This window comes from Haemaphysalis longicornis, unplaced genomic scaffold (assembly GCF_048455015.1).
Source record: "Haemaphysalis longicornis isolate Haplotype H1 unplaced genomic scaffold, Haemaphysalis longicornis Haplotype H1 scaffold_8, whole genome shotgun sequence".
In the NCBI taxonomy this organism is placed as follows: domain Eukaryota; kingdom Metazoa; phylum Arthropoda; class Arachnida; order Ixodida; family Ixodidae; genus Haemaphysalis; species Haemaphysalis longicornis.
Window position 1 is genome coordinate 192,040,538 of NW_027526445.1, and position 20,479 is coordinate 192,061,016.

The following is a 20,479-nucleotide window of genomic DNA, read 5'->3' on the forward strand; positions in this document are numbered from 1 at the left end:
GGCATGAGATGTGTCGAAAGAAATGTATTCAATGGTCGTGCATGCAACCAGGGGGAAAAAATCCAGCCACCCGCCCAGACACCACGGCCCGACGAAACACACCAAGCCACCACTGCCGTCACCACTAACACACACACAGTGCACTCACCGGAGGAGGTTTAGGACACTTAAAAATTGGGCCCTGAAAACAACAGCAGTGGTTAGTCAACAGGCCACACCTGGCATGGTTAGTGTCGGCACGCCCCCACGTCTCAATCCAGCGGCAGCATTCACATTACAACTCTGTCGTACAGGAGGCTTGACAGCACTGCAGCAAACAGGGATTGAACCCCGCTTAGACTACATAACACTGCCCAGTTCAATGCTAGCCCAGAGGCAAACTACCCAAACGGTTTGCCGGAAGTGCCACTGCTAGCCTGCCAGGAAGTAGCCACCTCTTAGCACTTATCTCCCCAATCGCGGCTGATTTCCCGTGGTCGCCCACAAAAGAGCTTATCATCCCTTTTGAGCCCTAGTCTGATTAACCAGTTGTTTTGTTAAATACTGGCAGAGCACTGCACAATACTGGGCCCAACTATAAAGTCCACAACAAATGTACTTCATTTCAATGCTTTCACTATGTATGACTGCACTACAAGTAAGTTTCCTGCTAAATTAATATTACAACACTTTGTATTATGCGTGCCCGCTAAGACATCTGTGCTACGCTTTACCTGTCTGCCAGTGAAACTGCACCGTAAAGTGAATAAACTGCCACCATAACTATTTTACAAACCACTCCTGGAGACAAGTCAGGAGACCAGTAATGCGGTCTGATGCCATATACATCTTGAAAGTACGAATTTTCTCCATTTTTAGCTTCACGTGGACTGCTGGTTTAACATGAATAGGCTGTACAGGTTTGCTTGTGGCAGTTTAAAGGGGGTAATGACAAATTTTGGTGTTAATATTGTTACACGGTTCGGTTCCTTTACTCACCAGAATGCCCTGGTTGAAATATCAACGGCCCGCAACGCGTGGAACGTACTTTAATTTGATCTAAGTTATCGCGCTGATGGAACAGCATGCAGAGCGGCGCGCGACACCACTCCGAGGTAAGGGAACTAAACTGACGTAGCCGTGTGCCTCCGACGTTCGGCATAAACTCTCAACCTCACTTCACACACGCTGCCTGGCGAGCAGCGACTAGGCGCTGGTGCGTTCACGAACTGATGCACGTAGCCAGAGCTACAAGGCATAACCGCACCCCAGAAAAGCACTCTCGAGAGAAACAAAGCTCAACATGCCGGAAAGGAACTAATACAGCATTGCCATCAGAAATTTTATCAAAAGTGGTCATCAAATATCCGCTGCAATGGTAGGCCTAAGCGCCTCCAATGACGGGGCGGTCGAAGCCACACCTCCACCAGCCTTTGATGTGCACACAAAGTGGTGAGGCCATAGCGTGGTTCTGTCATACGAGCCCCCCGGGATGGAAGCCGAAACCGGCGATTTTCAGCCGTTCCGTGTTATTGCACGTATTTAAAGTGCTGTTTCAGGTTTGCCAGGCCATTAAGCATCGATGATTGCAATAAAAATGGAGCACAAAAATTTGGCATCAGCCCTTTAAATTTTGCCCTCAGGGCTTCCAAAAACACGTTGTCAGTGCCAATAAGAGAAAATGGCAAAGCGAACAATGCAAAAAATGAGTGAAAAAAAAAAATGGGAGGCCCATTTGAACACACTTTTTTTTAAAGAAAATGCATGTGAATATCCTAAATATACTAAACACATGGTCTACACATTCTAGGCTTTCCTCTAGCAAAGCAATTGGCAGTGTTTACAACTCGTAACACCTCAGCTGCCCAGCGAAAATGATGGACACAAATATGCAGCGAGTCGCTAACCCCATGCAGGTGAGGCAAGAGAAGTGAGGAATTCGATTAAACAGAAAGGCCGCAATGTTCTCGCCGATGTTTGCAACTGGTCACTCCCTAACGATGCTGCCACAGCCTCGGCCAACTAAACCACACAATACCCACCCCCAGCTTTTCCTCCCACTGCACGAATCCACCAAGCCAACTGATTGGGACGCAGACCCAAACCACAGGTCAACTCAACTTGCTTTGCAGAACTGAATTTCCCGATGGAAAAACAGTGGTGATCATCACTTCAACTTCCAGAGCCAAAAACTTTATTGCCAAGAACATGTGCCCCCAGTGAAGGGGGGAGCCGAGCGGCAGCAGGGCTCACCTGATCGGTCGTGACCGACTCATGGACGGTCTGCAATGGTGTCCGCACGCTGGACATGGCGACTGTAAGCGGGCGCAACTTTACAGTCCCTCTGTGAGCCTGCACCAAAGCAAGGTGGGGAAAAAAGTTACCCCCCAGCGTCACTGAGCCCCGCACATATTGAGCAGCAAGAGAGAATCATGTGACAGCAATCACTACTGGTCAGGTGCACATCAGTGATGGGGGAAAAAAAACTAGAGCAGCAATAAATAACTCCTGATGGTTTATTTCGACATTCTCCTAAAAGGGCATCCAAACAGCAAACTCGTGAGCAACAAAGCCGGGCATCAAACTAGATGTGATTGAAAGAGGGAATTGAGAAAAACCAACCCTTTCCAGAAACACTAAAGACAAAACCCCGGCTCAAGCACTCATCTTCAAACATGTCCATCTTGGCTTGGTTTCATAAGGCATGCACTGAATAAAAATCCATCGAACAACCAACTGTCCAGCAAAACACATGCAAATTTTGCAGTGCCAACAAGATTGTCAAATGCAAACAAACAAACAAACAAAAAAAAAAGCCGGTAACTCGCACGACACACACAAGCCCCACACCCACCACAAAACAAAACACATTCATTTTTCTATATCCTAGTTACTTGAAATACACATTCCACTCCAACCAAGCATTTTGCCAAGGGATTGAAGCTATGCAAATCGTCACTCAACCTTCCGTTGTGGCCAGTGAACGAATTTGCATTCACTTTCAAGCACCTGTGCAGAATATTGACTATTTACATGCCCCAATCTCCAGTTCTCTGCAGTGTTGCCAACTCCCTCCCTCAAAAAAAAAAAAAAAAAAAAAAAAAAAAAAAAAAAAACCTTCAGGGGGGAGAGGGAAGTAGAATGCCAAATTTTGCTGAAAAAAAAAAAAGTTTTTTTTTGTCATGCAATACCATTTATTGTAGGGGTTCTCAAGAGAGAAATCAAAACGTTTGGACTACAAGTGGCTAAGGTTTTGGTCACTGCTTTGAATGTGCTGCGCTGAAAAGTAGCTGCGCATATTTCTTCCATTAACAGCTACTCTTTGCAACTGAACCGCGGCGGCGGCCTTTCTTGTGTTGTTCCTCCCCTTCTCCATGTCGGAGCACGCTCGCCCGTGTATTTTCTCACGTGTCTTTGCACAGCTTGTCGACACACATCTATCGTCGTAGTTGTTGAATTAACACTTATAATATAATACGCACAAAAAAAATAATCCCAGCACGATCACCAAAAATCCAGCCAATGTCCGCCGGTTTTAGGTACGGACCGGCAACCAGCCGGCCGGCTGTCTAGAAAAACCGGTCGGCCAAGTCAAAAACCGGGCAGGTGGCAACCCCAGTTCTCTGACATTCAAGCACAAAACAAGAGCATCACGCCGTTCAGTCACCCCCACCAAAGTTTCTCCACCTGCACGAGGTGTGCACGGAGGCAGTGAAGGAAATGAGATTTGTTTCACAGCCGGCTGCAATAAAAAGCCCATTATCCGAGGAGTGCATCTGGTTTAACAAGCTGCCGCGTCTGTTGCCATAAAGAGCGTACTTTGACCTTCTGCAGAGCCAAGCTGCAGCTTAAAATGAAAATAAAGGATTTAAACGCCCTTTTGCATTCTCCTTACAGGCAGAGAGCCAGATACACACTAAAACGCACCAAACACTCGGAAAAACCAGCAGTGCACATTTAACTAGTGGTGATTCAATAGGGAAGCTACCTACTGGGGAAGCTGCTGCCACAATTCTGTTCTGACATGGCCCCGCTTAGGATACAAGAGGTGGAGGGCACCCACATGCACCATGGGGGTGTAAACAGCATGCAAAAATGCAACCTGTTCGTACATGCATCGTTGTGGTGTACATCAAACTAGGGCGATTTCAGAATGAAGGATTTCGAGTGTGTACTTCGAACATGCTGTAGGTGCACCAGAAAACCTTCGGAAAAACTGAAGCTGATTTGAACTCTCCAAACCCTTTCTGCAATACACACTCGCTAATCTTGTGGAAGAATTTGACTTAAAGCTTGCTAACGACTACTGCAAAATAGCAAGTGTCATGGGCTCTCAAAACCAGAACTGACAGGATAAGCTCTACAAAAAGTGGTGGATATCCTTTGCTCTTAGTTGCCCAAAAGTTTGCCAAGTAAGTTAAAGTGAAAGCTTACCAACTACTAAAAAGTTTTGTAGAAAATTTCGATTCCCTAGTAATGCACTCTGATATGTAATCAAATCAAGGGACGAAAAGCTTATGAGAGAACTCACTTTTAACTTAGTGATGCTGAAGAAGCGAAAAAACGGCAGCAGTGGTCTCAGGACGACAAGCACTGAGAACTGGGCAAACAATGCCGGCCGCATTAACAAAAACCTCGGCCTTCCAAGCAGGCGACAAGCAGAATGAAGTGAACGTGCATGTTTATAGCCGCGAACAGGAACGCAGTGTTTCCACGAACACAGAGCCAGACAGTGCTTGCCCAAGACTTGGCACTTTTGCACATCGCGTGGTAGATGAAGTTTAATAGCTACCAACAAACACGCACTGTTTGCACGATGCAAACCACAGCTCGATTTGATCATCCTCCCCAGCTGTTTCAACTGCCCACAGAAAGTCACGCCTGCTTCCCAGAGCTGCATCTTGCAATGCCTCCCCCTTAATTTCGAGACACCGTGCACTAGTTAAGGAGGTTCCCAGTGTCAACCAACTGGCCTGGCCAGCCCAACTTTTCGCGTGAAACGTGAGGTAGTTCAAGGAACGCGGGGGGACCACCGTTGCATTCATCACTCGCGCGGCGCGCCAGACTCCCAGGAGCCGCGGTTATTTATGGAAAGCCACCGCCGCCAGGCAAGCACGGAAGGGCTGCCATGGCCAGGGGGGCGACAGCGGCCTGCCAACGGTAACCCAGTCACCTTGGTGCTCGATGGCCCAATTCACATCCGCCCACTTTCTCGGGCGAGTTTCGGTGATTCGGGAATTGGGGGAGCAGTTTCTTTAAGTGGTGGTGTGCATCACCAACCAACGTACCTCTGTCAATCCGAAAGACAAACCCCTTAGGCGCTTTACGGCAGCTTGTCGATTATGCCATCGACATGAATGTCATTGTGAATGCAGACGTTGGCACAGCCAAGGAGTGCAGTAATTTCCCCCCCCCACTTTGAACAGCTGTTTCCCTAAAGGCAAGGAGAGCTCTAATCACGTTATCAGGTAAAACAGGCCGACATCTAAGGCCCGAGTTAAAAGCTTCTGTCCTCGACAAATTCACAGGCACTCAACAGTGCGCGAGACCACAGCCAGCCGAATAACCACAAAGATCGTACTGATGACGAAAGAGGAAAACATTAAAACGTTGAAAGGCTTTGATGTAGCCCATGCCGAAAGTATGGCCAATTTGTAATAGAGTGGTTAAACTGCCAATTACAATTGTGATGCTTCCATTCGAGCTCCTTTCACAAAGATGGTACTGCAAAAGGTGGTAGATGCAATTCGATAACACTTTTGTCAAAACCCAAGTTGATCAAAGCCTCTTTCAAACGGAAGCTGTACTGCCATTTAAAGTTATTCGACAAAATTATTAATGGCGAGCAGATTAAGGGAATTGATTCATTTTATCACGGTATGCAAACATGTAGACCAATCATTGATCCAACTTCATAACTCAAAATAACCAGGCACTGGATTGCCAATAGAGAGAAGTGAAGTAAAAGGGTTTTTGAACTTGCAATGACCAATTCTCTGTCTTGTGCTTGACAGAGTTCCCATCCCAATGACCATGTACTGGTCAAACTTGGCTACTTGCAACATCAGAAGTGTGCAACACCTGTTTGGTGACAATTCCACTATGCCTTAGAACCCAATAATATTCCTGCAACACCTAGTCTGGTTCCACTATAGCTATGCACATATAGCTCTTCGTTGAAATAAAAAGTACACCAACCAAGCAACTTTTGTAACTCTTGGGCCTCCTCCAACCCAAAGTCGATATAAACTTCTTTGGCCGAAAGCCCTTGTACACAAGATTGGTGGGGTGGTCTTCAACAAAGCTTTCGCCATTCTCAGAGCCCACAAGGCACATTGCATGGTACGTTACAGAAGCGACAAAGGATGTTCAACCACCAGCTACATTTCTTCTAAGAAAGTCAGCCCACCGCAGGCTCAGTATTGTCCAATGCTGCCGGAACCACTTGTCTCCCCTGACACAGTGCAAGCCATTACCAAGGGTGGGACATCTGTCCAGGAAGTGACAAACAAAACACCATTTGCATCACCACCTGCTCCTCGCTTGTCTAAAACAATACCTGCTCACCAATGTGGTGGACGCACGACAGTACAGGTTGATGCACCCCCAGAAACTCGTGTGCAACGCCCATCTGAGTTCGTAGAAATGCGCCACCACCTGACTCAAGCAGAGCAGAGGTGTACAGTACGTCACCCGAGGTGCATCTGTGTTGCTCTGCTTCCCCTGAAATGTGCTCTACAAATCATTTGGCGGGCAAGTTGTTCAAGATTCCATGTGCTTTATTGGCAAAAACAAGTTTAGTCTGATTGCAGCCACAGTTTCTTTAAACATCAAGCTGCAAAACTCGTTCACGTAAAACACGTGACCCCACAATTTGGCACCTGGTGTTGGTGGAGCAGGCGTATTCACTGTGTCAACCGAACTGCTTAAATTTGTTGAAACAGTCAAAAACTGCTGCCTTTTTATTGCTGCAAGAATTCTGACATTTGAAAAGGTCTTTTTATCCAGCTGTTTTGAGTTGACTTATTTTCGCCAGCCGACATGCCTGTATCCAATCACCAAACGTCTCAAAGAGGAGTGGGTGGAAACTGTCAAGGTGAGTTCTGAAAATGTAACGAATCAAACTTGGGCTACACCTATTGCCGCCTGTGGCATGGAAATACCACATGACCACGACGACAAGATAACTTTTCACCCCATGTAACACTACACATTCCGTCCTCTCCCATATAAAAGCAAAAGGCCAAGAGATTTGATGGCCACTTCCCTCATACCAAATGAAATCTGCCAACTGTTTGCTTGCTAAGTGCTGACCACGTTCAAGCATCAACACTGTTTTTCAAAAGATCATGGAAGTCAACGTATAGTGCCTAAAAGTCGTACTGAGTAACTACAAAAGTGGCATGATAGTGTTTTAGAAAAAGACATTTGTCACACATCTATGCATGATTTGGCCCATGAGTGATTGTGCCCACATTTGTGAATTTCACCACTTCTGCTTCGGCTGTCTCCCAAATTAGACAGCGCAAATGTGTTGTTTTTTTTTCTGTTAAATGTGCCAATTAGATGTAGGTACCTGTCAGATGGGCAATCTCTACTAGGGCCACATCTCGAACTTTAAATAGGAGCTTCAAAGTTTGCGTTACGAATTCATGCGCACTCCTATGAAATGTATTTGTGTCGTTGAATCGAAGCTACTAAGGTCCAGACAAGAAGAGCAAGACACGACGCCGAGGGTTGTCGTGTTTAACAAAAGCCACATGGCTACACAGAAATACCACTATGTCCACTGGGCTGTCATCGAGACGCAGGCGTTTGTGTAACCCCGAAGGCACGCCCCCGCTAACGACGCAATTATGCAACATTTTCACGCCGGCAAAGCTCGGGATTGCGGCGCTGATGCTTCCCAAAGTCAAAGCGAACTCGAATTCAAACTTATAACGCAGTACGGGAGAGTCGTTAGCCTTACGTTAGGGCAGTTGCAACTTCGCCCCTGCTCTGTGGATAGCTGGCAAACCGACCTTGGAAGGACGGGTACGGTGTTCACCGCCGGCCCCTGCAGACGCGCTCAAGTTACGCGTGATGATGCACACAGCAGAGTTACAGGTGCGGGACACCGTGACACACACGTGCATCACGAAAGGGTGTGAGGAAGCTTGCAGTTTCGCCACTATTCACGAAAACAACGCCGCACGCAGAACAAATGCGCCAACGTGCCGCGTTTTCTACCGCGGCACAGCGCGATCACGAACATCGTTCGACGACAAAACGCTCCGCGGCCACACTTTACATTAAGTGCCCGTTCGAACCTGCACCCCTTTGGCAAACATGACCAGCAGCGGCCGGTCGTAGCAGTTCACAGAATCGCTGGACGCGTCGACTACGAGACGAGCGCCCGTCTCGCGGGCTAAGCCTACCTGCTTCCCGTGCGCTACGCTCCCCCTCGGTCTTCGCAGCCAGCTGTGACCGCGGTTTCGCCTTCGGCCATCTCGCCTCGCGACAACGCTCGCCGGTGTCTGAGACAACCGCGGAACTGTCGCCGTGCTACTACAACCAGCGCGGACATCTGCCCCTCGCGACACGACACAGAACAGCACGAAATGTTAACAGACGACGCAACCACCCAGAAATGCCAGGGTAGAGGGGACGCGTTGTCATAACGCGATTTTCGTTTCGATTCTTCCCGTTCGAAAGAGGTACACCCGTATACTTCGCTCCTACTAGTACTTCAACCAGCAAAACGAAACATGAATTTGAGGGTCAAAAAATACGGTACCCGCAAACAAAAGCCTCACCAGAGCTCAGGGCGCTGAGCCGACGCCGCTCAAGTCAGCGCCGCGGCGCAGCGTCTCCAAATACGATTGCGTCCTCGAAAGTGTTTATGCCAACGAAGTGATCATTTGGAAGCTCGGTTCGTCGAGAAAAACGCCCATGCCTGGCCATAAGTGTGAGCCCTAACGCTATTCCCCCATGTAAAATGGCGAGGGAGCACAGAGACTCGAGGGGCGCACCCCGCGACAAAACCACCGAGCAACCCGGCCGAACCTGGCCGCGAAACTTCGCAGGAGAATAGCCCCGGGCGACTGTATCGCGGCGGAAGCAACCACTTCCGCAGGAACTGCGATCGAAAGGCAGCGCAGCGAGGGATCGGCACCGACCGCCCGGAACCCAGCCCCTCCACCTTGACAGCGGCAGTTTCATTTTGCTTTTTTTGCTTCTCGCCCATCGCCGTGCTTATCTGGTCGACAACCAGCAACGCTTCCACCCAGCTCCGGTGTCCGGCCCGCAGGCCGACATACCTATGCAGGCCGAGTCGGCGAAACTTCACGGCCGCCCCGCGGGTCGTTGCAAACCGGTGCGATCCAGCGGAGGCTCGCGAAGGAGCATTATCCACCAAGGCGTGTGCCTTCTCGGCGGCCTCGGGGTCGTCATCCAGGTTTGGAACAGAGTCTGGCGGCTACCGTAGCAGCGGGCCCAACACCCGGACGGCTCACATGCACACACACGGCGCCAATCCGCTGCGAGCGACGTCCTCGGGGCCGGCGCGATCGGACGGAGCAAACTTCTCCGGGCCGGGACAACACGCTAGGCCTAGCGCCGCTGCTGCCGCCTCGCAACCCATTACGGGGCTATCCACGAGGGGAAATTCGCACGACGCCGCCGGGCAGCGCAGTCCCTCGCATCGGCCGGTGCACAGCGGGCGGCCAGAAAACTAGACGCACAGCCTAGAAAACAAAAACGGAAGCTTCACGGGCCACGGTTCTGAAGAAACAGAAAAAAAAGGGGTCCGGGCTTTCGCACAACGATCACATTGATGCCGCCATGTCACACAATATGGCGGCCATCCAACCAACTGCGCGCATAAAAACAAAAAAAGAAGAGCCCGGCGCGGAGAAAGAAAAACGGGAGCTGGCGCGCTGCGCGCCGTGCGCAGATTGGCAGGCCCGGATTGCCGGCTGCGCAGCGCGTTGATTGGTCGCTCGCTATGACTCAGCCCGCTCACGTGACTCAAACACGACGCCGGCAGCAGACGTCGCAACAAAAGGTGCCTCGATGAAAATAAAAGCAGCGCGACAGCAACGGAGAAATAAAGGCCGCCGGGAAGTGAGGTGCTCGCTGCGAGACGTTCCTTGCGCGTTCGGCCTGCGTCGTACTGTGCTCGTCGCCGCAACAGGTGATCGGGGTGTCCTGCGACCTGTGCGTCGCGCGCCCGTCGGCAGGTGAAAGTGCGCAGCCCCCCCCACCCTTTTCGTTTCGCATTTTGCCACAATTTCGGTCACGTCGTCGGCACTGCAAGCGATTTCCGTCTGTGCTTTGGAAGGCCGTACGTAAAACGAACTTTGCGAGCCATCAGTATATCTTTTTTTTTTCCCCAGAGTAAATGCGAGCTATCACGTGCCTTATTGTACTCCCCGTTGAAATAACCCTGCCCGCCGGAAGCTCATCACATTTTCTTCGTCGCCCTGCTTCATACTTTCCCCGATGCTCTGCTTATTACAAACGGTGCTGACGACTGCTGGCATGCTTTCTTTCCTCCATGTCTGTAGGCTTGCGCTATTCAAAAACAGAGCTTGAGCAATCCGGGCACGTGAACGAGTGAACAAGGTATTGCAACCTTCTCTTGCTCCAAAGCTCTGACGTGCGTTTAGTGCACAAGAAAGACAGCAGTCAGCTGTTCAGTGGGACCGTTCTTTCTGGAACCCTACCGCCCCCTGTCCACAAGAGCCGAAAGCAGCCATCGCGCTGGAGAGGCGGGAGTATTCAAATGAACGCGATGCAGCACTTTCGCCAAAAACCGCTTGCCGCGTTTTAATCGCGCCAAAGGAGGAACTAGCAAACGATAAAGCTGTCATATAGTTTTTGACACTTATCAAACTAACTTATCAAACTAAGCAGGCTGTTTTGTTTGTGAAAAATACTGGCGTAAGTGTTTGATAAGTTTGTATCCGTTTCAACACGATAGCCACCCCCTCCCCCCCACCCCCGCGCGTTTTTTTTTGTATTGTACCGAGGTTGGACACAAGGTAAAGAACCACAATGCTGAATTTGTTGATTGGCCATTATTTGTATATCGTGCGCCAAATTTTGTTTTCAGAACTATTTCTACCTCTTTTATTGCTATTTAAAAAAAGAATTACAGCGCCAAACATTACTACACAAACACTACTACACTAATGTCCTAAAATTGAATATGCATCAGCCATTTGGGATCCCCATCAGGCATACATCGCAACTGATATTGAATCTCTGCAAATCCGGGCTGCTCGCTTCATACATTCAGACTACTCACCTCATTCTAGCCTCACAGCACTAAAACGTCGCGCTGAACTACCTGGTCTAGCACATCGCCGCCAACTTTCCCGCCTATCACTGTTCCATAAGCTCCACCACCACGCGTCACTTCACGATGATTTATTTCTTCGAGCCACCTCCCGCCATCTTCCCTCGCCGAGACCACTCCTACAAAGTTAAACGCATAAATTGCCACTCATCCGCTTTTGCCCGGCCTTTCATTCCACGTACCATAGTCGATTGGAATAATCTACCATTTCATATCGCTTCTCAAAAAGAGAACACGAAATTCCAGGAACTAATTCAAGAGCTAACCTAACACTTTCCTCTTCTTTTTGGGTTTTTATTTTCCGTCCTTCAAAACATGCACTGAGCATTTTTGCTTTTGCTCTGTATTTTCTTCTTTGTTGTTGTGTTGATAGGTTGTACATCCTGTCGTTCTTGAATTTGAACCATCTGTATTATATTCCTGTCTTTTTGTTGCTATGATGTTTTGATTATTGCGTTATGACTTTTTTCAAGTTTGTAATGTGTATTTATTTGTGTTTACAGTTTGAACACTGCCGCTTCTTTTTATTTTATATTTTCCCCCTTTTACTGCGCTAATACATACGTGTGCTATGTAACACTCCTATGTAATACCCCCTCACGAGGACCTTTAGGGGTATTTCGAATAAATAAATTCCAGCTGTAACATTCAACTTTCCAGCTATAAAGTCTATCACGTGTAGGTGTGCGCGCGCCATGACGTAACTGCCCCCCCCCCCCTCCCCCCTTTTCTTTCCACTTTTTTGTCCTTCTCCGTTCTTTCTTTGATGCGACTCGGTGAATCCTTTCCAAGCGTGCCCAACATGTGCTCCTCTGTCGTTGCCACGTTTTTGTTTACCTGTTCGTGATCTACGCGTTCCGGGTGTAAAGCAATAAAGCATTGATTATTGTTGAAAGAAAAACAAACCGCGGCAACGCCGTCCCGTGGGTGGGCTGTTTTTAGTCACTTTTTGCGCGTCACACACACAGCTTTCGCAATGCGTTCGTAGCCCCAGGCGCCATGTTGCCCGTGCCAAATGCCAGAAACCTTCAACCCGGCAGTGCGAACGGCGACGGAGCAGAAACGCTGCTGTTGTGAATTGCGAAAAACGAGCATAGTGATGCAGGAGCTGGTGATCCCTCATTCCAGGAGACCACGGGACGACCGCGCTGTCTCAGCCCTGGACACCGGGAGCTGCTGGGCGTCCAAGACAGCGCTGGTTCTCCCTTGGTGGAGGGAAAGGGAAGTGGGTAAAGGTGGGAGGGCCGGGTTGCGGGCGCACTCCAAGATCATGTGGATGAGGGTGCCCGGGTGAGGGCAGAATTTGCAGCGCGGGCTCCTGGACTGAGCACGCTGAACTCCCCCTCCACATGCTCTCCTTTTCACGTACATATATGTCTACTACTAGAACTAATTTATTACGACGACAAAGACTTCGGAAGTTGGTCATTTTTCACATTGTGACGGCCTAGTAGAGTTTATTGGCCCCCCACGAAGACGTTGCGATGAACAGCAAGCCGGTCCATCGTGTCACGCTTGTGCCACGGCTGGGCGCAACGAGCACATTCCGTGAGAGAAAACAGCGCTCGAACGGCACGCGGATTATCGGGCGCTGGCCAAACAAGAAGACGCAGTGTACTAATGACGGCATTTCTCCGTGAATGACGACGATGCTGAGAAAATGACGCACGCCGGGGATTGGCCGAGGCACTGCAGGGAAGTGCATGTCGAGGAGTGTTGGCGGATTTGTTGTCGTCCCTTTTGTCTTTGCGTGAAGCAGCGTCGCCCTCACGCACAAAAACAGGTGACATGGCGAAAAGGTGCAACGTAAAGCAATATGCCTCCAGCACGTACGTGCGAGCAATAAGCAGAATCGATGGCACTGCCGTTGGGACCCCCAGTAGAGTTTCCCGTCAGCAAGAGGAAAAATTTGGCTTATTGTTGGCGTCCAAGGCCTGGTTGGGATGAATAATCAATAGGCGTACAAAGGCACCTTATCGATTCCAATTGCAGAGACAAGCGCACGGCGAAAAAGAAGGGGGAACGCGAAAGGTCGCGAAGCCTGTACGTCAGTTTCGGAAATAGCCCTGCCGCAGAACCGACTCTCCGGGAAAGAGGACGAGTGGGTCCCGAAAAAGAGCATTAGAAAAGCGCTGTGTAGGTATACGGAGCAACGCTCTTTGAGCATTGGCTGTTCGTACGTCTGCGTCGCGAACGATTCGGACTCGCGTTGTGGTGCCCTTCTCCGCCCGGTTGCCAGGCGACCCCGAGGTTTCGAACTGTGGTCCTCGCTTTTCATTTGACGATCTGCACCCTCGCGGAGCCAACGAACGACGCCCCTGTTATTCGCCGGGCCAGTGACGGGGCGACCCGCGGTTACAGTCGGACATGAAAGGCAGCGGGTGATTGACGTCGCCAGGTGCGCACACGTGGCTGTTCGATACGGACTGGCGCAACGCTGCTTTGTGTGTTGCATGTTAATGATGTGAGTGCCATGACCTACACAACAAAAGTTCAGCCGTGTCCTTTGTGGACTGTTGCCAGCATGAGCAGATCTCTGGAGACACTTTGTTTGCGCTTTTTTTTTTCCGGGCGCGCATGTAACGGTCGGTCTGCAATTAATGGCCACTCGCAAGCGGTTTGGACTGATTACGGACAGAAAATATAAACAAACTTTGACGGCTCCCTACTGAAAAGTTCTGTATATACGGAACTATGGGAATACGGAGTTCATACGGAGTGTTACGCCCCCAAGCGTAATGAATGTAGATATTAGTTCGACAAACAGGGGAATCATATAGTTCGCACAATATGAACGTTTGGCACAGTTTTTGTGTTTTTATCTTCAATAATAAGCAAAATCACGCTCCGTATAATTTCCGTATACTCCGCATATACGGAATTCATACGGACAACGATTTCGCGGTTCTAGTAATAATACGGACTTAAAACAGGTGTCAACTTTTTCCACAGGCATGCACTGTTTTATTTTCATGTGCTTCTCAAAAATCTTTCTTGTTTTGTGGCGGCTTTGCGTCTTCGTAGGAACATACTCCGCATTCCCATAATTCTGTATATACGGAACGGTTCAGGGGGGTTGCAACAGAGTTTGTTGCAAAGTGTAATAATGAGAGGAGCCGGTCGCTAGCGTCAACGTGACTACTTATATGCATTAGCTCCGTAATTGAATTGACTTTGAGGCAGAAACGCAGAAAAATGTGTTTGCATCGGCTAAAATAGTAAAAAAAACACGCTGTAAAAGCGTGTAGATGAAACGATGCGTTTTTTTTTTTTTTTTTTTTTTCAGTTTTAAGCAGAAGGAAAACGTGAACATGCTTTGTCTGCGATTCACCTGGGGTTCTGGCGGCCGTTATTAAAGGCTTCTACTTTCGAACAAGTAAATTGTAGCATGCTAATGACATATACTACCCGCAGTAACAGACGAAATGCGCGGCGGTTGACTAGGTTGACCAGGAAAGCATACCGTTTTTCTTGCATACACGTACGATTTTTACGAACTGTTCGGCTAATTTATTCGCCTTAAATAACGGTGAAATGACTAGAAAAATTGTAACCGAGCTTTTTCCGAGAGTTAGCGTTGTTCGTAACATAACCTTGGTCCGCACGAGAGAGACAGACACGAGAATAATAATTAATTTTTTAGTTTTCTAAGCAGTGCTTTTATTAACTAAAGATGTAAACACACACACAGAATTCTGGCCGCGTACTCCGTATTTTCAAGCACGTATATAAGGGTCTAAGCCAAGTCAATGAAGGAGGTATAATGCAAAGCTTTAGTCTTTCCATTATCCCAATTTGGCACGCGATTACAGCGCCACTACCCTCTCTAGTGTGCTTTTGTAAGAAACGCGAGTTTGCATATGTGCAACACAGTGCAACCGCATAAACGAAACACTGATTTATACTTGAATCGTGTGTTGACGTTAAACAGGAAGTCCCACTACAAAACTATCTGTCAGCGAACGTAATGCCGTTTGGCAGCGCGGCAGTGGCATCGCTTCGAATAGTAACGTTCGCTTGTTTTTTCCCTTGTTCGCTTTCGACATGCCGCGGACATCCGCAGCTGCCGCGCACTCGAATAAAAATAGACTAGTGCATTGATCACCTCGCCGTGCACGAGACTCGCAACAAATACGGGCCGGGTTCTGAGCATGAGGAAAGAGAACGCAATAACATTAAACTTCGATCAATTTAAAACCGGAACTCCAGGACTTCGAGTTAGCGAGGTCCCAAACGCGGCAAGAAGAAAAAAAAACAGTGTTTATTAACCCCTGATCAATGGGCACAGGTGGACTGATGATCGCGGAAGAACAATTTCAAGTGAACAGAGGTGGTAGAGAGGGTGGCGTGATTTTCCTGCTGCTTCCATGAACAACGAGGACGGGGTGAAGAAAAGAAAACTGCGGTTGATTCCTCTGTTATAGGAATCAGTAAAACACGAAAGTGAAGTGTGTAGCGAAATCTGCCGGTGAGTATAATTGGCGGGTCGGCTGTCTCGTGGGTGCGCTTGGCGAGCGACGTCCTGCTGGCGGGTCGCTTCGGAAAAGGTGCATTGACTTCATCTCCAGGACGGATATGACGTCAGTGAAATCTCGGGGTATCGCGGCATAAAACACTTTCATGCTAAAATATAAAACCCACAAACGAACAACCCTAAGTATAACCAGAGTCCTTCAATACTTTACTGGTCACGAAACTGCTCCGTAACTCAATGGGAGAGCTTCATATGCTGCGTTTGGCCGCCGCGCGGTGGCGCCACCCTCTCACTGAGGTCACTCCTCGGGCGGCGTTGCGCTGGCTCGAACGGCGGAGCCACGGCGAGTTGTGTTTGTTTTGTGCGGGAAAAAAAAATGTAACGTGCATATCGCGCTCCTGTGATGCGACTTAAGTAGTGCACCGACGATGCCGAACATGTGTTGCGTTCCGGGATGTCGTTCCTTGTACAACGATACCATAGACAATGTTTCCTTGTTCTGGTGACCGAGCGACGGGAGGAGAAAAAGGAGTGAAACTTTATTTTTGATCAGAATAAAAGAGAGTTAGGGCCTGTGGCCCTCCGCACAGGTGCAGTCCCTATTCCGGGACCCCATTGGTCAAGGCCGCCACCCTCACCCGTCGAACTAGAGCCCTTTGAGACTCCAGCCCCGAGCAATTGAGCAGGGCTGCCTCCCATGCCTCTCTGGTAGGGGAAGGGTTGGGTGATAACGCAGGGTTGCGCTGGCATGCCCATACCATGTGGAAGGTGTCGGACACCTCCCCACAGTGCAGACACCGCCCATCTGTTTTCGGGTCGAAATGCTTTGCTACTGCAGGGCGCATAAATGTGTTCGTCTGCAGGCGCCGCAGTATTCGCTCATCGGCCTTGCTCAGACCCTGTGCAGGGGCTGGGTAAAGCCGGCGGTTATCGCAGTAATGTTTTACGATTTCTCTAAACCGCAGAAGTGGTTTGCTAATCTCCGAGCCGGGAGAGCATGGGTGAGGCGCCCGGTGGGTAAGCGCTCGGGCAGCCGCGTGCGCGGCCTCGTTACCTCTCAGACCCTGATGCCCCGGAGACCACACAATTTCTTTAGGAGCGGGGTCTACGAACCGCACCACTCGTTTTAAAATTCTGTAGGCCAAGGGTGGTACCGTGCCCGCTAAATACCTTTCACAGGCTCGGCGAGAGTCCATTATTATTGTCCTTGACTTCGGGTCCGAGGCGGCGAGCGCTATGGCAATAGCCTCGGCTTGCGTGGAGTTAGGAGCCCGGTAGGAGAGCCCATCGACTTGCTGGTCCCTGTGAATTACAGCGGCAGTGAAAAACCCTAGAGGCGACGGTCCTGCCACATCAACATAGAACACACCTCGCCCATTTCCGTATTTCCTTTCCAGGGTCTTAGCGCGTGCTTCCCTCCTGCCTTCGTGAGTGTGCTTTTCCATGTTACGCGGAAGTGGATGCACCCAGAGCCTGTGCCGCCACAACTCTGGGAGTTTGCACGTCTCCTCTGTGATGCACTCATGTTTGATTTGTAGGCGATTAAGCAAGTGACGCCCGGACGCCGTTTGTGCGAGTCTAGTGTACTGATTTGTGAGATGAGCCTCTTTCAGCCCTTGATACGAATTGAGCACTCCCAGCGCCGATAACCTGGTGTTGGAGGTAGCCACCGGGAGGTCAAGGGCTCGTTTTGTGGCCTTCCTAATGATGACGTCAATGCGATTCTCGTGTTGTTTGTTCGTACGGAGGTAGGGTATGGAGAAGAGGATCCTACTGGTTACGAAGGCATGGGCGAGCCGGAGCGCGTCTCTGCCCCGTAACCCTCCGCGCTTGTTGGATACGCGTTGTATCATCCGTCCGACCTGTTCACCTGTTCGCTTCAGTTTGGCAATGGTGGTCTCTGGACTCAGTTTGTTGTGAATAAGCAGGCCCAGGATCCTCATCTCTTCCACTTCTCTGATAGAACCACCTGTTAAAGAGATGCAAAGCCTTGTGTTCTCTTTAGGACGGGCAGCTGTGTGAGAAATGGAGGGGCGCCATTCCAAGGCAAGCAACGGGAGATCTCAGCTTCGATTATAAGTGTGCGACAGTGTGTGGAAACGCACTGTGTGTGAGAATGGAAAAAGCAATGTACCCTTTTTAGAGCATGCTGAACATAGAATTGTACAAGGCTATCTTAAAGCCGGATTTTTGTCATATCAGTCAGGTTGTAGCGGTGATTCATTACCTGTTTGCAAACTTCTATTACCTTGCGCTCAGGCTCGCGTGTAAAAAAAGCTTTGGAACGTCTTTATGCTTTTACTTTTCATATCTCCGCGAATTATCCCTTAGGGTTCGTTTTGTTTGTTTTGTAACCGCGCGTGGCCGATTCCGGTTTCTTATCTGGCGTTTCAACCGGAGCGCCCGTTTGCTCTTTTTGTCGTACGTCCCGTCGGGCAATATTGTTTGATATGGAAAGGGTGCCACCTTGTCGCTAACTTGATTTTTTGTTTCTTCGACAATGTTCTCGATTCCATTTCCATGGATCTGAAATTAACGTTCCAAGAGTAATGCATGCATAGAAACGCCGCGCAACTCACTTTATCGACGTCCATCTGTTCACGTCACACTGCGGACTGCTTCTTCGACGTTTGTGTTTCATTCTAGTCTTTTGTAGTGCAGGAGATCGCTAGCTCGCTACGTTCAGAAAAGCTTTGCGTCGGCTACGTGGCAATATTCTGTTTCCTCCGTGTGCTGCACATCGCCGCGCGAAAAAATAAATTTTTGTACGCTGGACCACGGTCTTTTGTCTCCCTTCGTAACACTGAAATTTTTTGTTGCGTGTGATAAAATCAGTTTCATTGTTCTTTTTTCGCTTCCTGTTTTTGCAAGGATTGCAAAGCGTGGAAGCAGAAAGATATGGTGCAACTTCGTGTTTTGATCCTTCGCGTTTCTTCAGCGTTTTTAGATGTTTTCAAGTATGTACCCACTCATCGAAACGACAATACTATTGGGCTATCTCTTTTAGCGTTCTGTGCATTCCAGAGCAATCAACGAATTCATTAAGCGTAGTCTTAACGACGCGTACTTGGTTCCTTTCAGTTCTTTTTTTTGTATTATCGATAGGCCCGCAGCAGTCCGTGACTACACAGCTACCGTATGTGTGGTATTCACAACTTTGCTTTAAGAAAAGAATCAATATAGATTTAAAAATCCATAAACACGACGGCGCAGCGCTTGTGCCAGAGCACACAGAAGCCGTTGCCGTTCGCGGCCGAAGTCTACGGTAACTTACTTCGAAAAATAAAACCCCATTGAAGGCAGGTGATAAACACAATAACTGGACTATTCATCGCTAACTACTACGAAAAAAAAAACACATTTAATCAGCGCGCACACACCAAAATCAGCGAGCGTTTGCACGCCAAGAGCTAGCCACTACTCCGCACGCGCGGCGGCTGGATGACCTTCGTGCGGCGGTGGCGCCTGTAGTGGCGGGCGCGGTCCCTATATGAAGCGAGGGCCGAAGTTTCGTGACCAGTAAAGCATTGAAGGACTCTGGTATAACGTACTCTTTAGTACTAAAGGTTGCTTCCCCGCACAAAGACCCTGCGTGCAGGGGTGCCCCCTTTACAGGCCGCTTGCTTCGTTGTACTGGCGCAACTTCCATGACGGATATGACGTCAGCGAAATCTTCGTGCATGCGGGAATAAAACGCTTTCGCGTTAAAATTGGCCGCGCATCTGCTCGCTTGGCCGCAAATGTCGCTGAAAGACTTTGGACTTTTAGAAAGGCTGATAGACTTTTGCCGCCCTCGCCACGCAACCGACTCTCCCGTCTCATCCGCCCACCCGTCACGCTGCTCCCCTCCGGTCTCGGTCCACGCATTGGAGGTTTGCGGAGTTCAATTTTCCCGCGTTCGCACTGCTGCGCCGTCCGCTGAATCTGTTCACGAGCGCGAGATCCGGGCGGCATCCTGGGACGGTATTCTCGAGTTTTGTCCCTTTTGCGTCCCTTTCAAAAGTGTCCCTTTTGGCGAGCACTGACTGGGTAAAAGCAAACAACCGGAAGTGACGTAACGCAAGCGCGGCAAACCTACTGCCAACGCTCACTGCTTAAACAGAAGTACGTCACGATGAAAGGGACGCAGAAGGGACGTTTTCAAAAGGGACAGTTACGAGAATACCGCCCCTGATTTGTACTTCGTGGTTAACACAGTTTCAGCGCGCTTCTTTTAATACGTTCTCGCAAAAATCGAGCACACGCATTTACTTTTAAATAAAACAACACTGCAAACACCAGTTATGTATTGATGTTCTTCCTCAAGCAAGCCTAATACAATCGGTTCGTTGAACAATGTGACACATATGGGGCATCTTTCTAGATTTATTAGATTGAAAATGTTTTGTCTATGTAAACGTCCCACTCAGTAATTATTTTAACTTTTGGCCGGGCGACTGAATCGAGGGAAGACAGACAGACAGACAATTCTCGCGTTTGAGGAGCCCAAGAAAGACTGTCGTCTTTAAAATTTCATGAACGGACCACTGCCAGCTGACGGAAAGCAGGGTTTACAACTGCAATGACCCAACAGAGGCCGAATAATGGACCTCCCGGCATGGCAGAGCTTGGATGGCTCAAAAAAGACCCATTTTAAGCATTACAAGTTTGATGAAAGAACTAAACGGCGGTAATGCAGTCGCTGT

The 20,479-nt window shown here is 49.1% G+C and overlaps 2 protein-coding genes across 18 annotated transcripts in view; both read right to left on the reverse strand.

Annotated features, from left to right (window-relative positions):
• The window catches only part of LOC144149839 (MAP/microtubule affinity-regulating kinase 3-like), a 133,506-nt gene that overhangs the window by 33,664 nt on the left and 79,363 nt on the right, over positions 1-20,479 (reverse strand). For 13 of the 17 annotated variants that reach the window (XM_077681536.1, XM_077681522.1, XM_077681523.1 and 10 more), the window contains exons 3-4: positions 2,233-2,331; positions 149-181 (exon numbers count right to left, since the gene is read on the reverse strand). In XM_077681536.1, the coding sequence (XP_077537662.1) occupies positions 149-181; positions 2,233-2,331 (132 nt within the window). Of the gene's footprint in view, positions 1-148; positions 182-2,232; positions 2,332-9,278; positions 9,866-20,479 lie in introns of those variants that run through there. The other 4 variants (XM_077681535.1, XM_077681524.1, XM_077681528.1 and 1 more) reach the window with 3 other exon arrangements.
• LOC144148687 (uncharacterized) lies at positions 16,337-17,647 on the reverse strand. Its single transcript, XM_077680205.1, has one exon. The coding sequence runs from the start codon at positions 17,645-17,647 to the stop codon at positions 16,394-16,396; it is 1,254 nt and encodes a 417-aa protein (XP_077536331.1). The 3' UTR covers positions 16,337-16,393.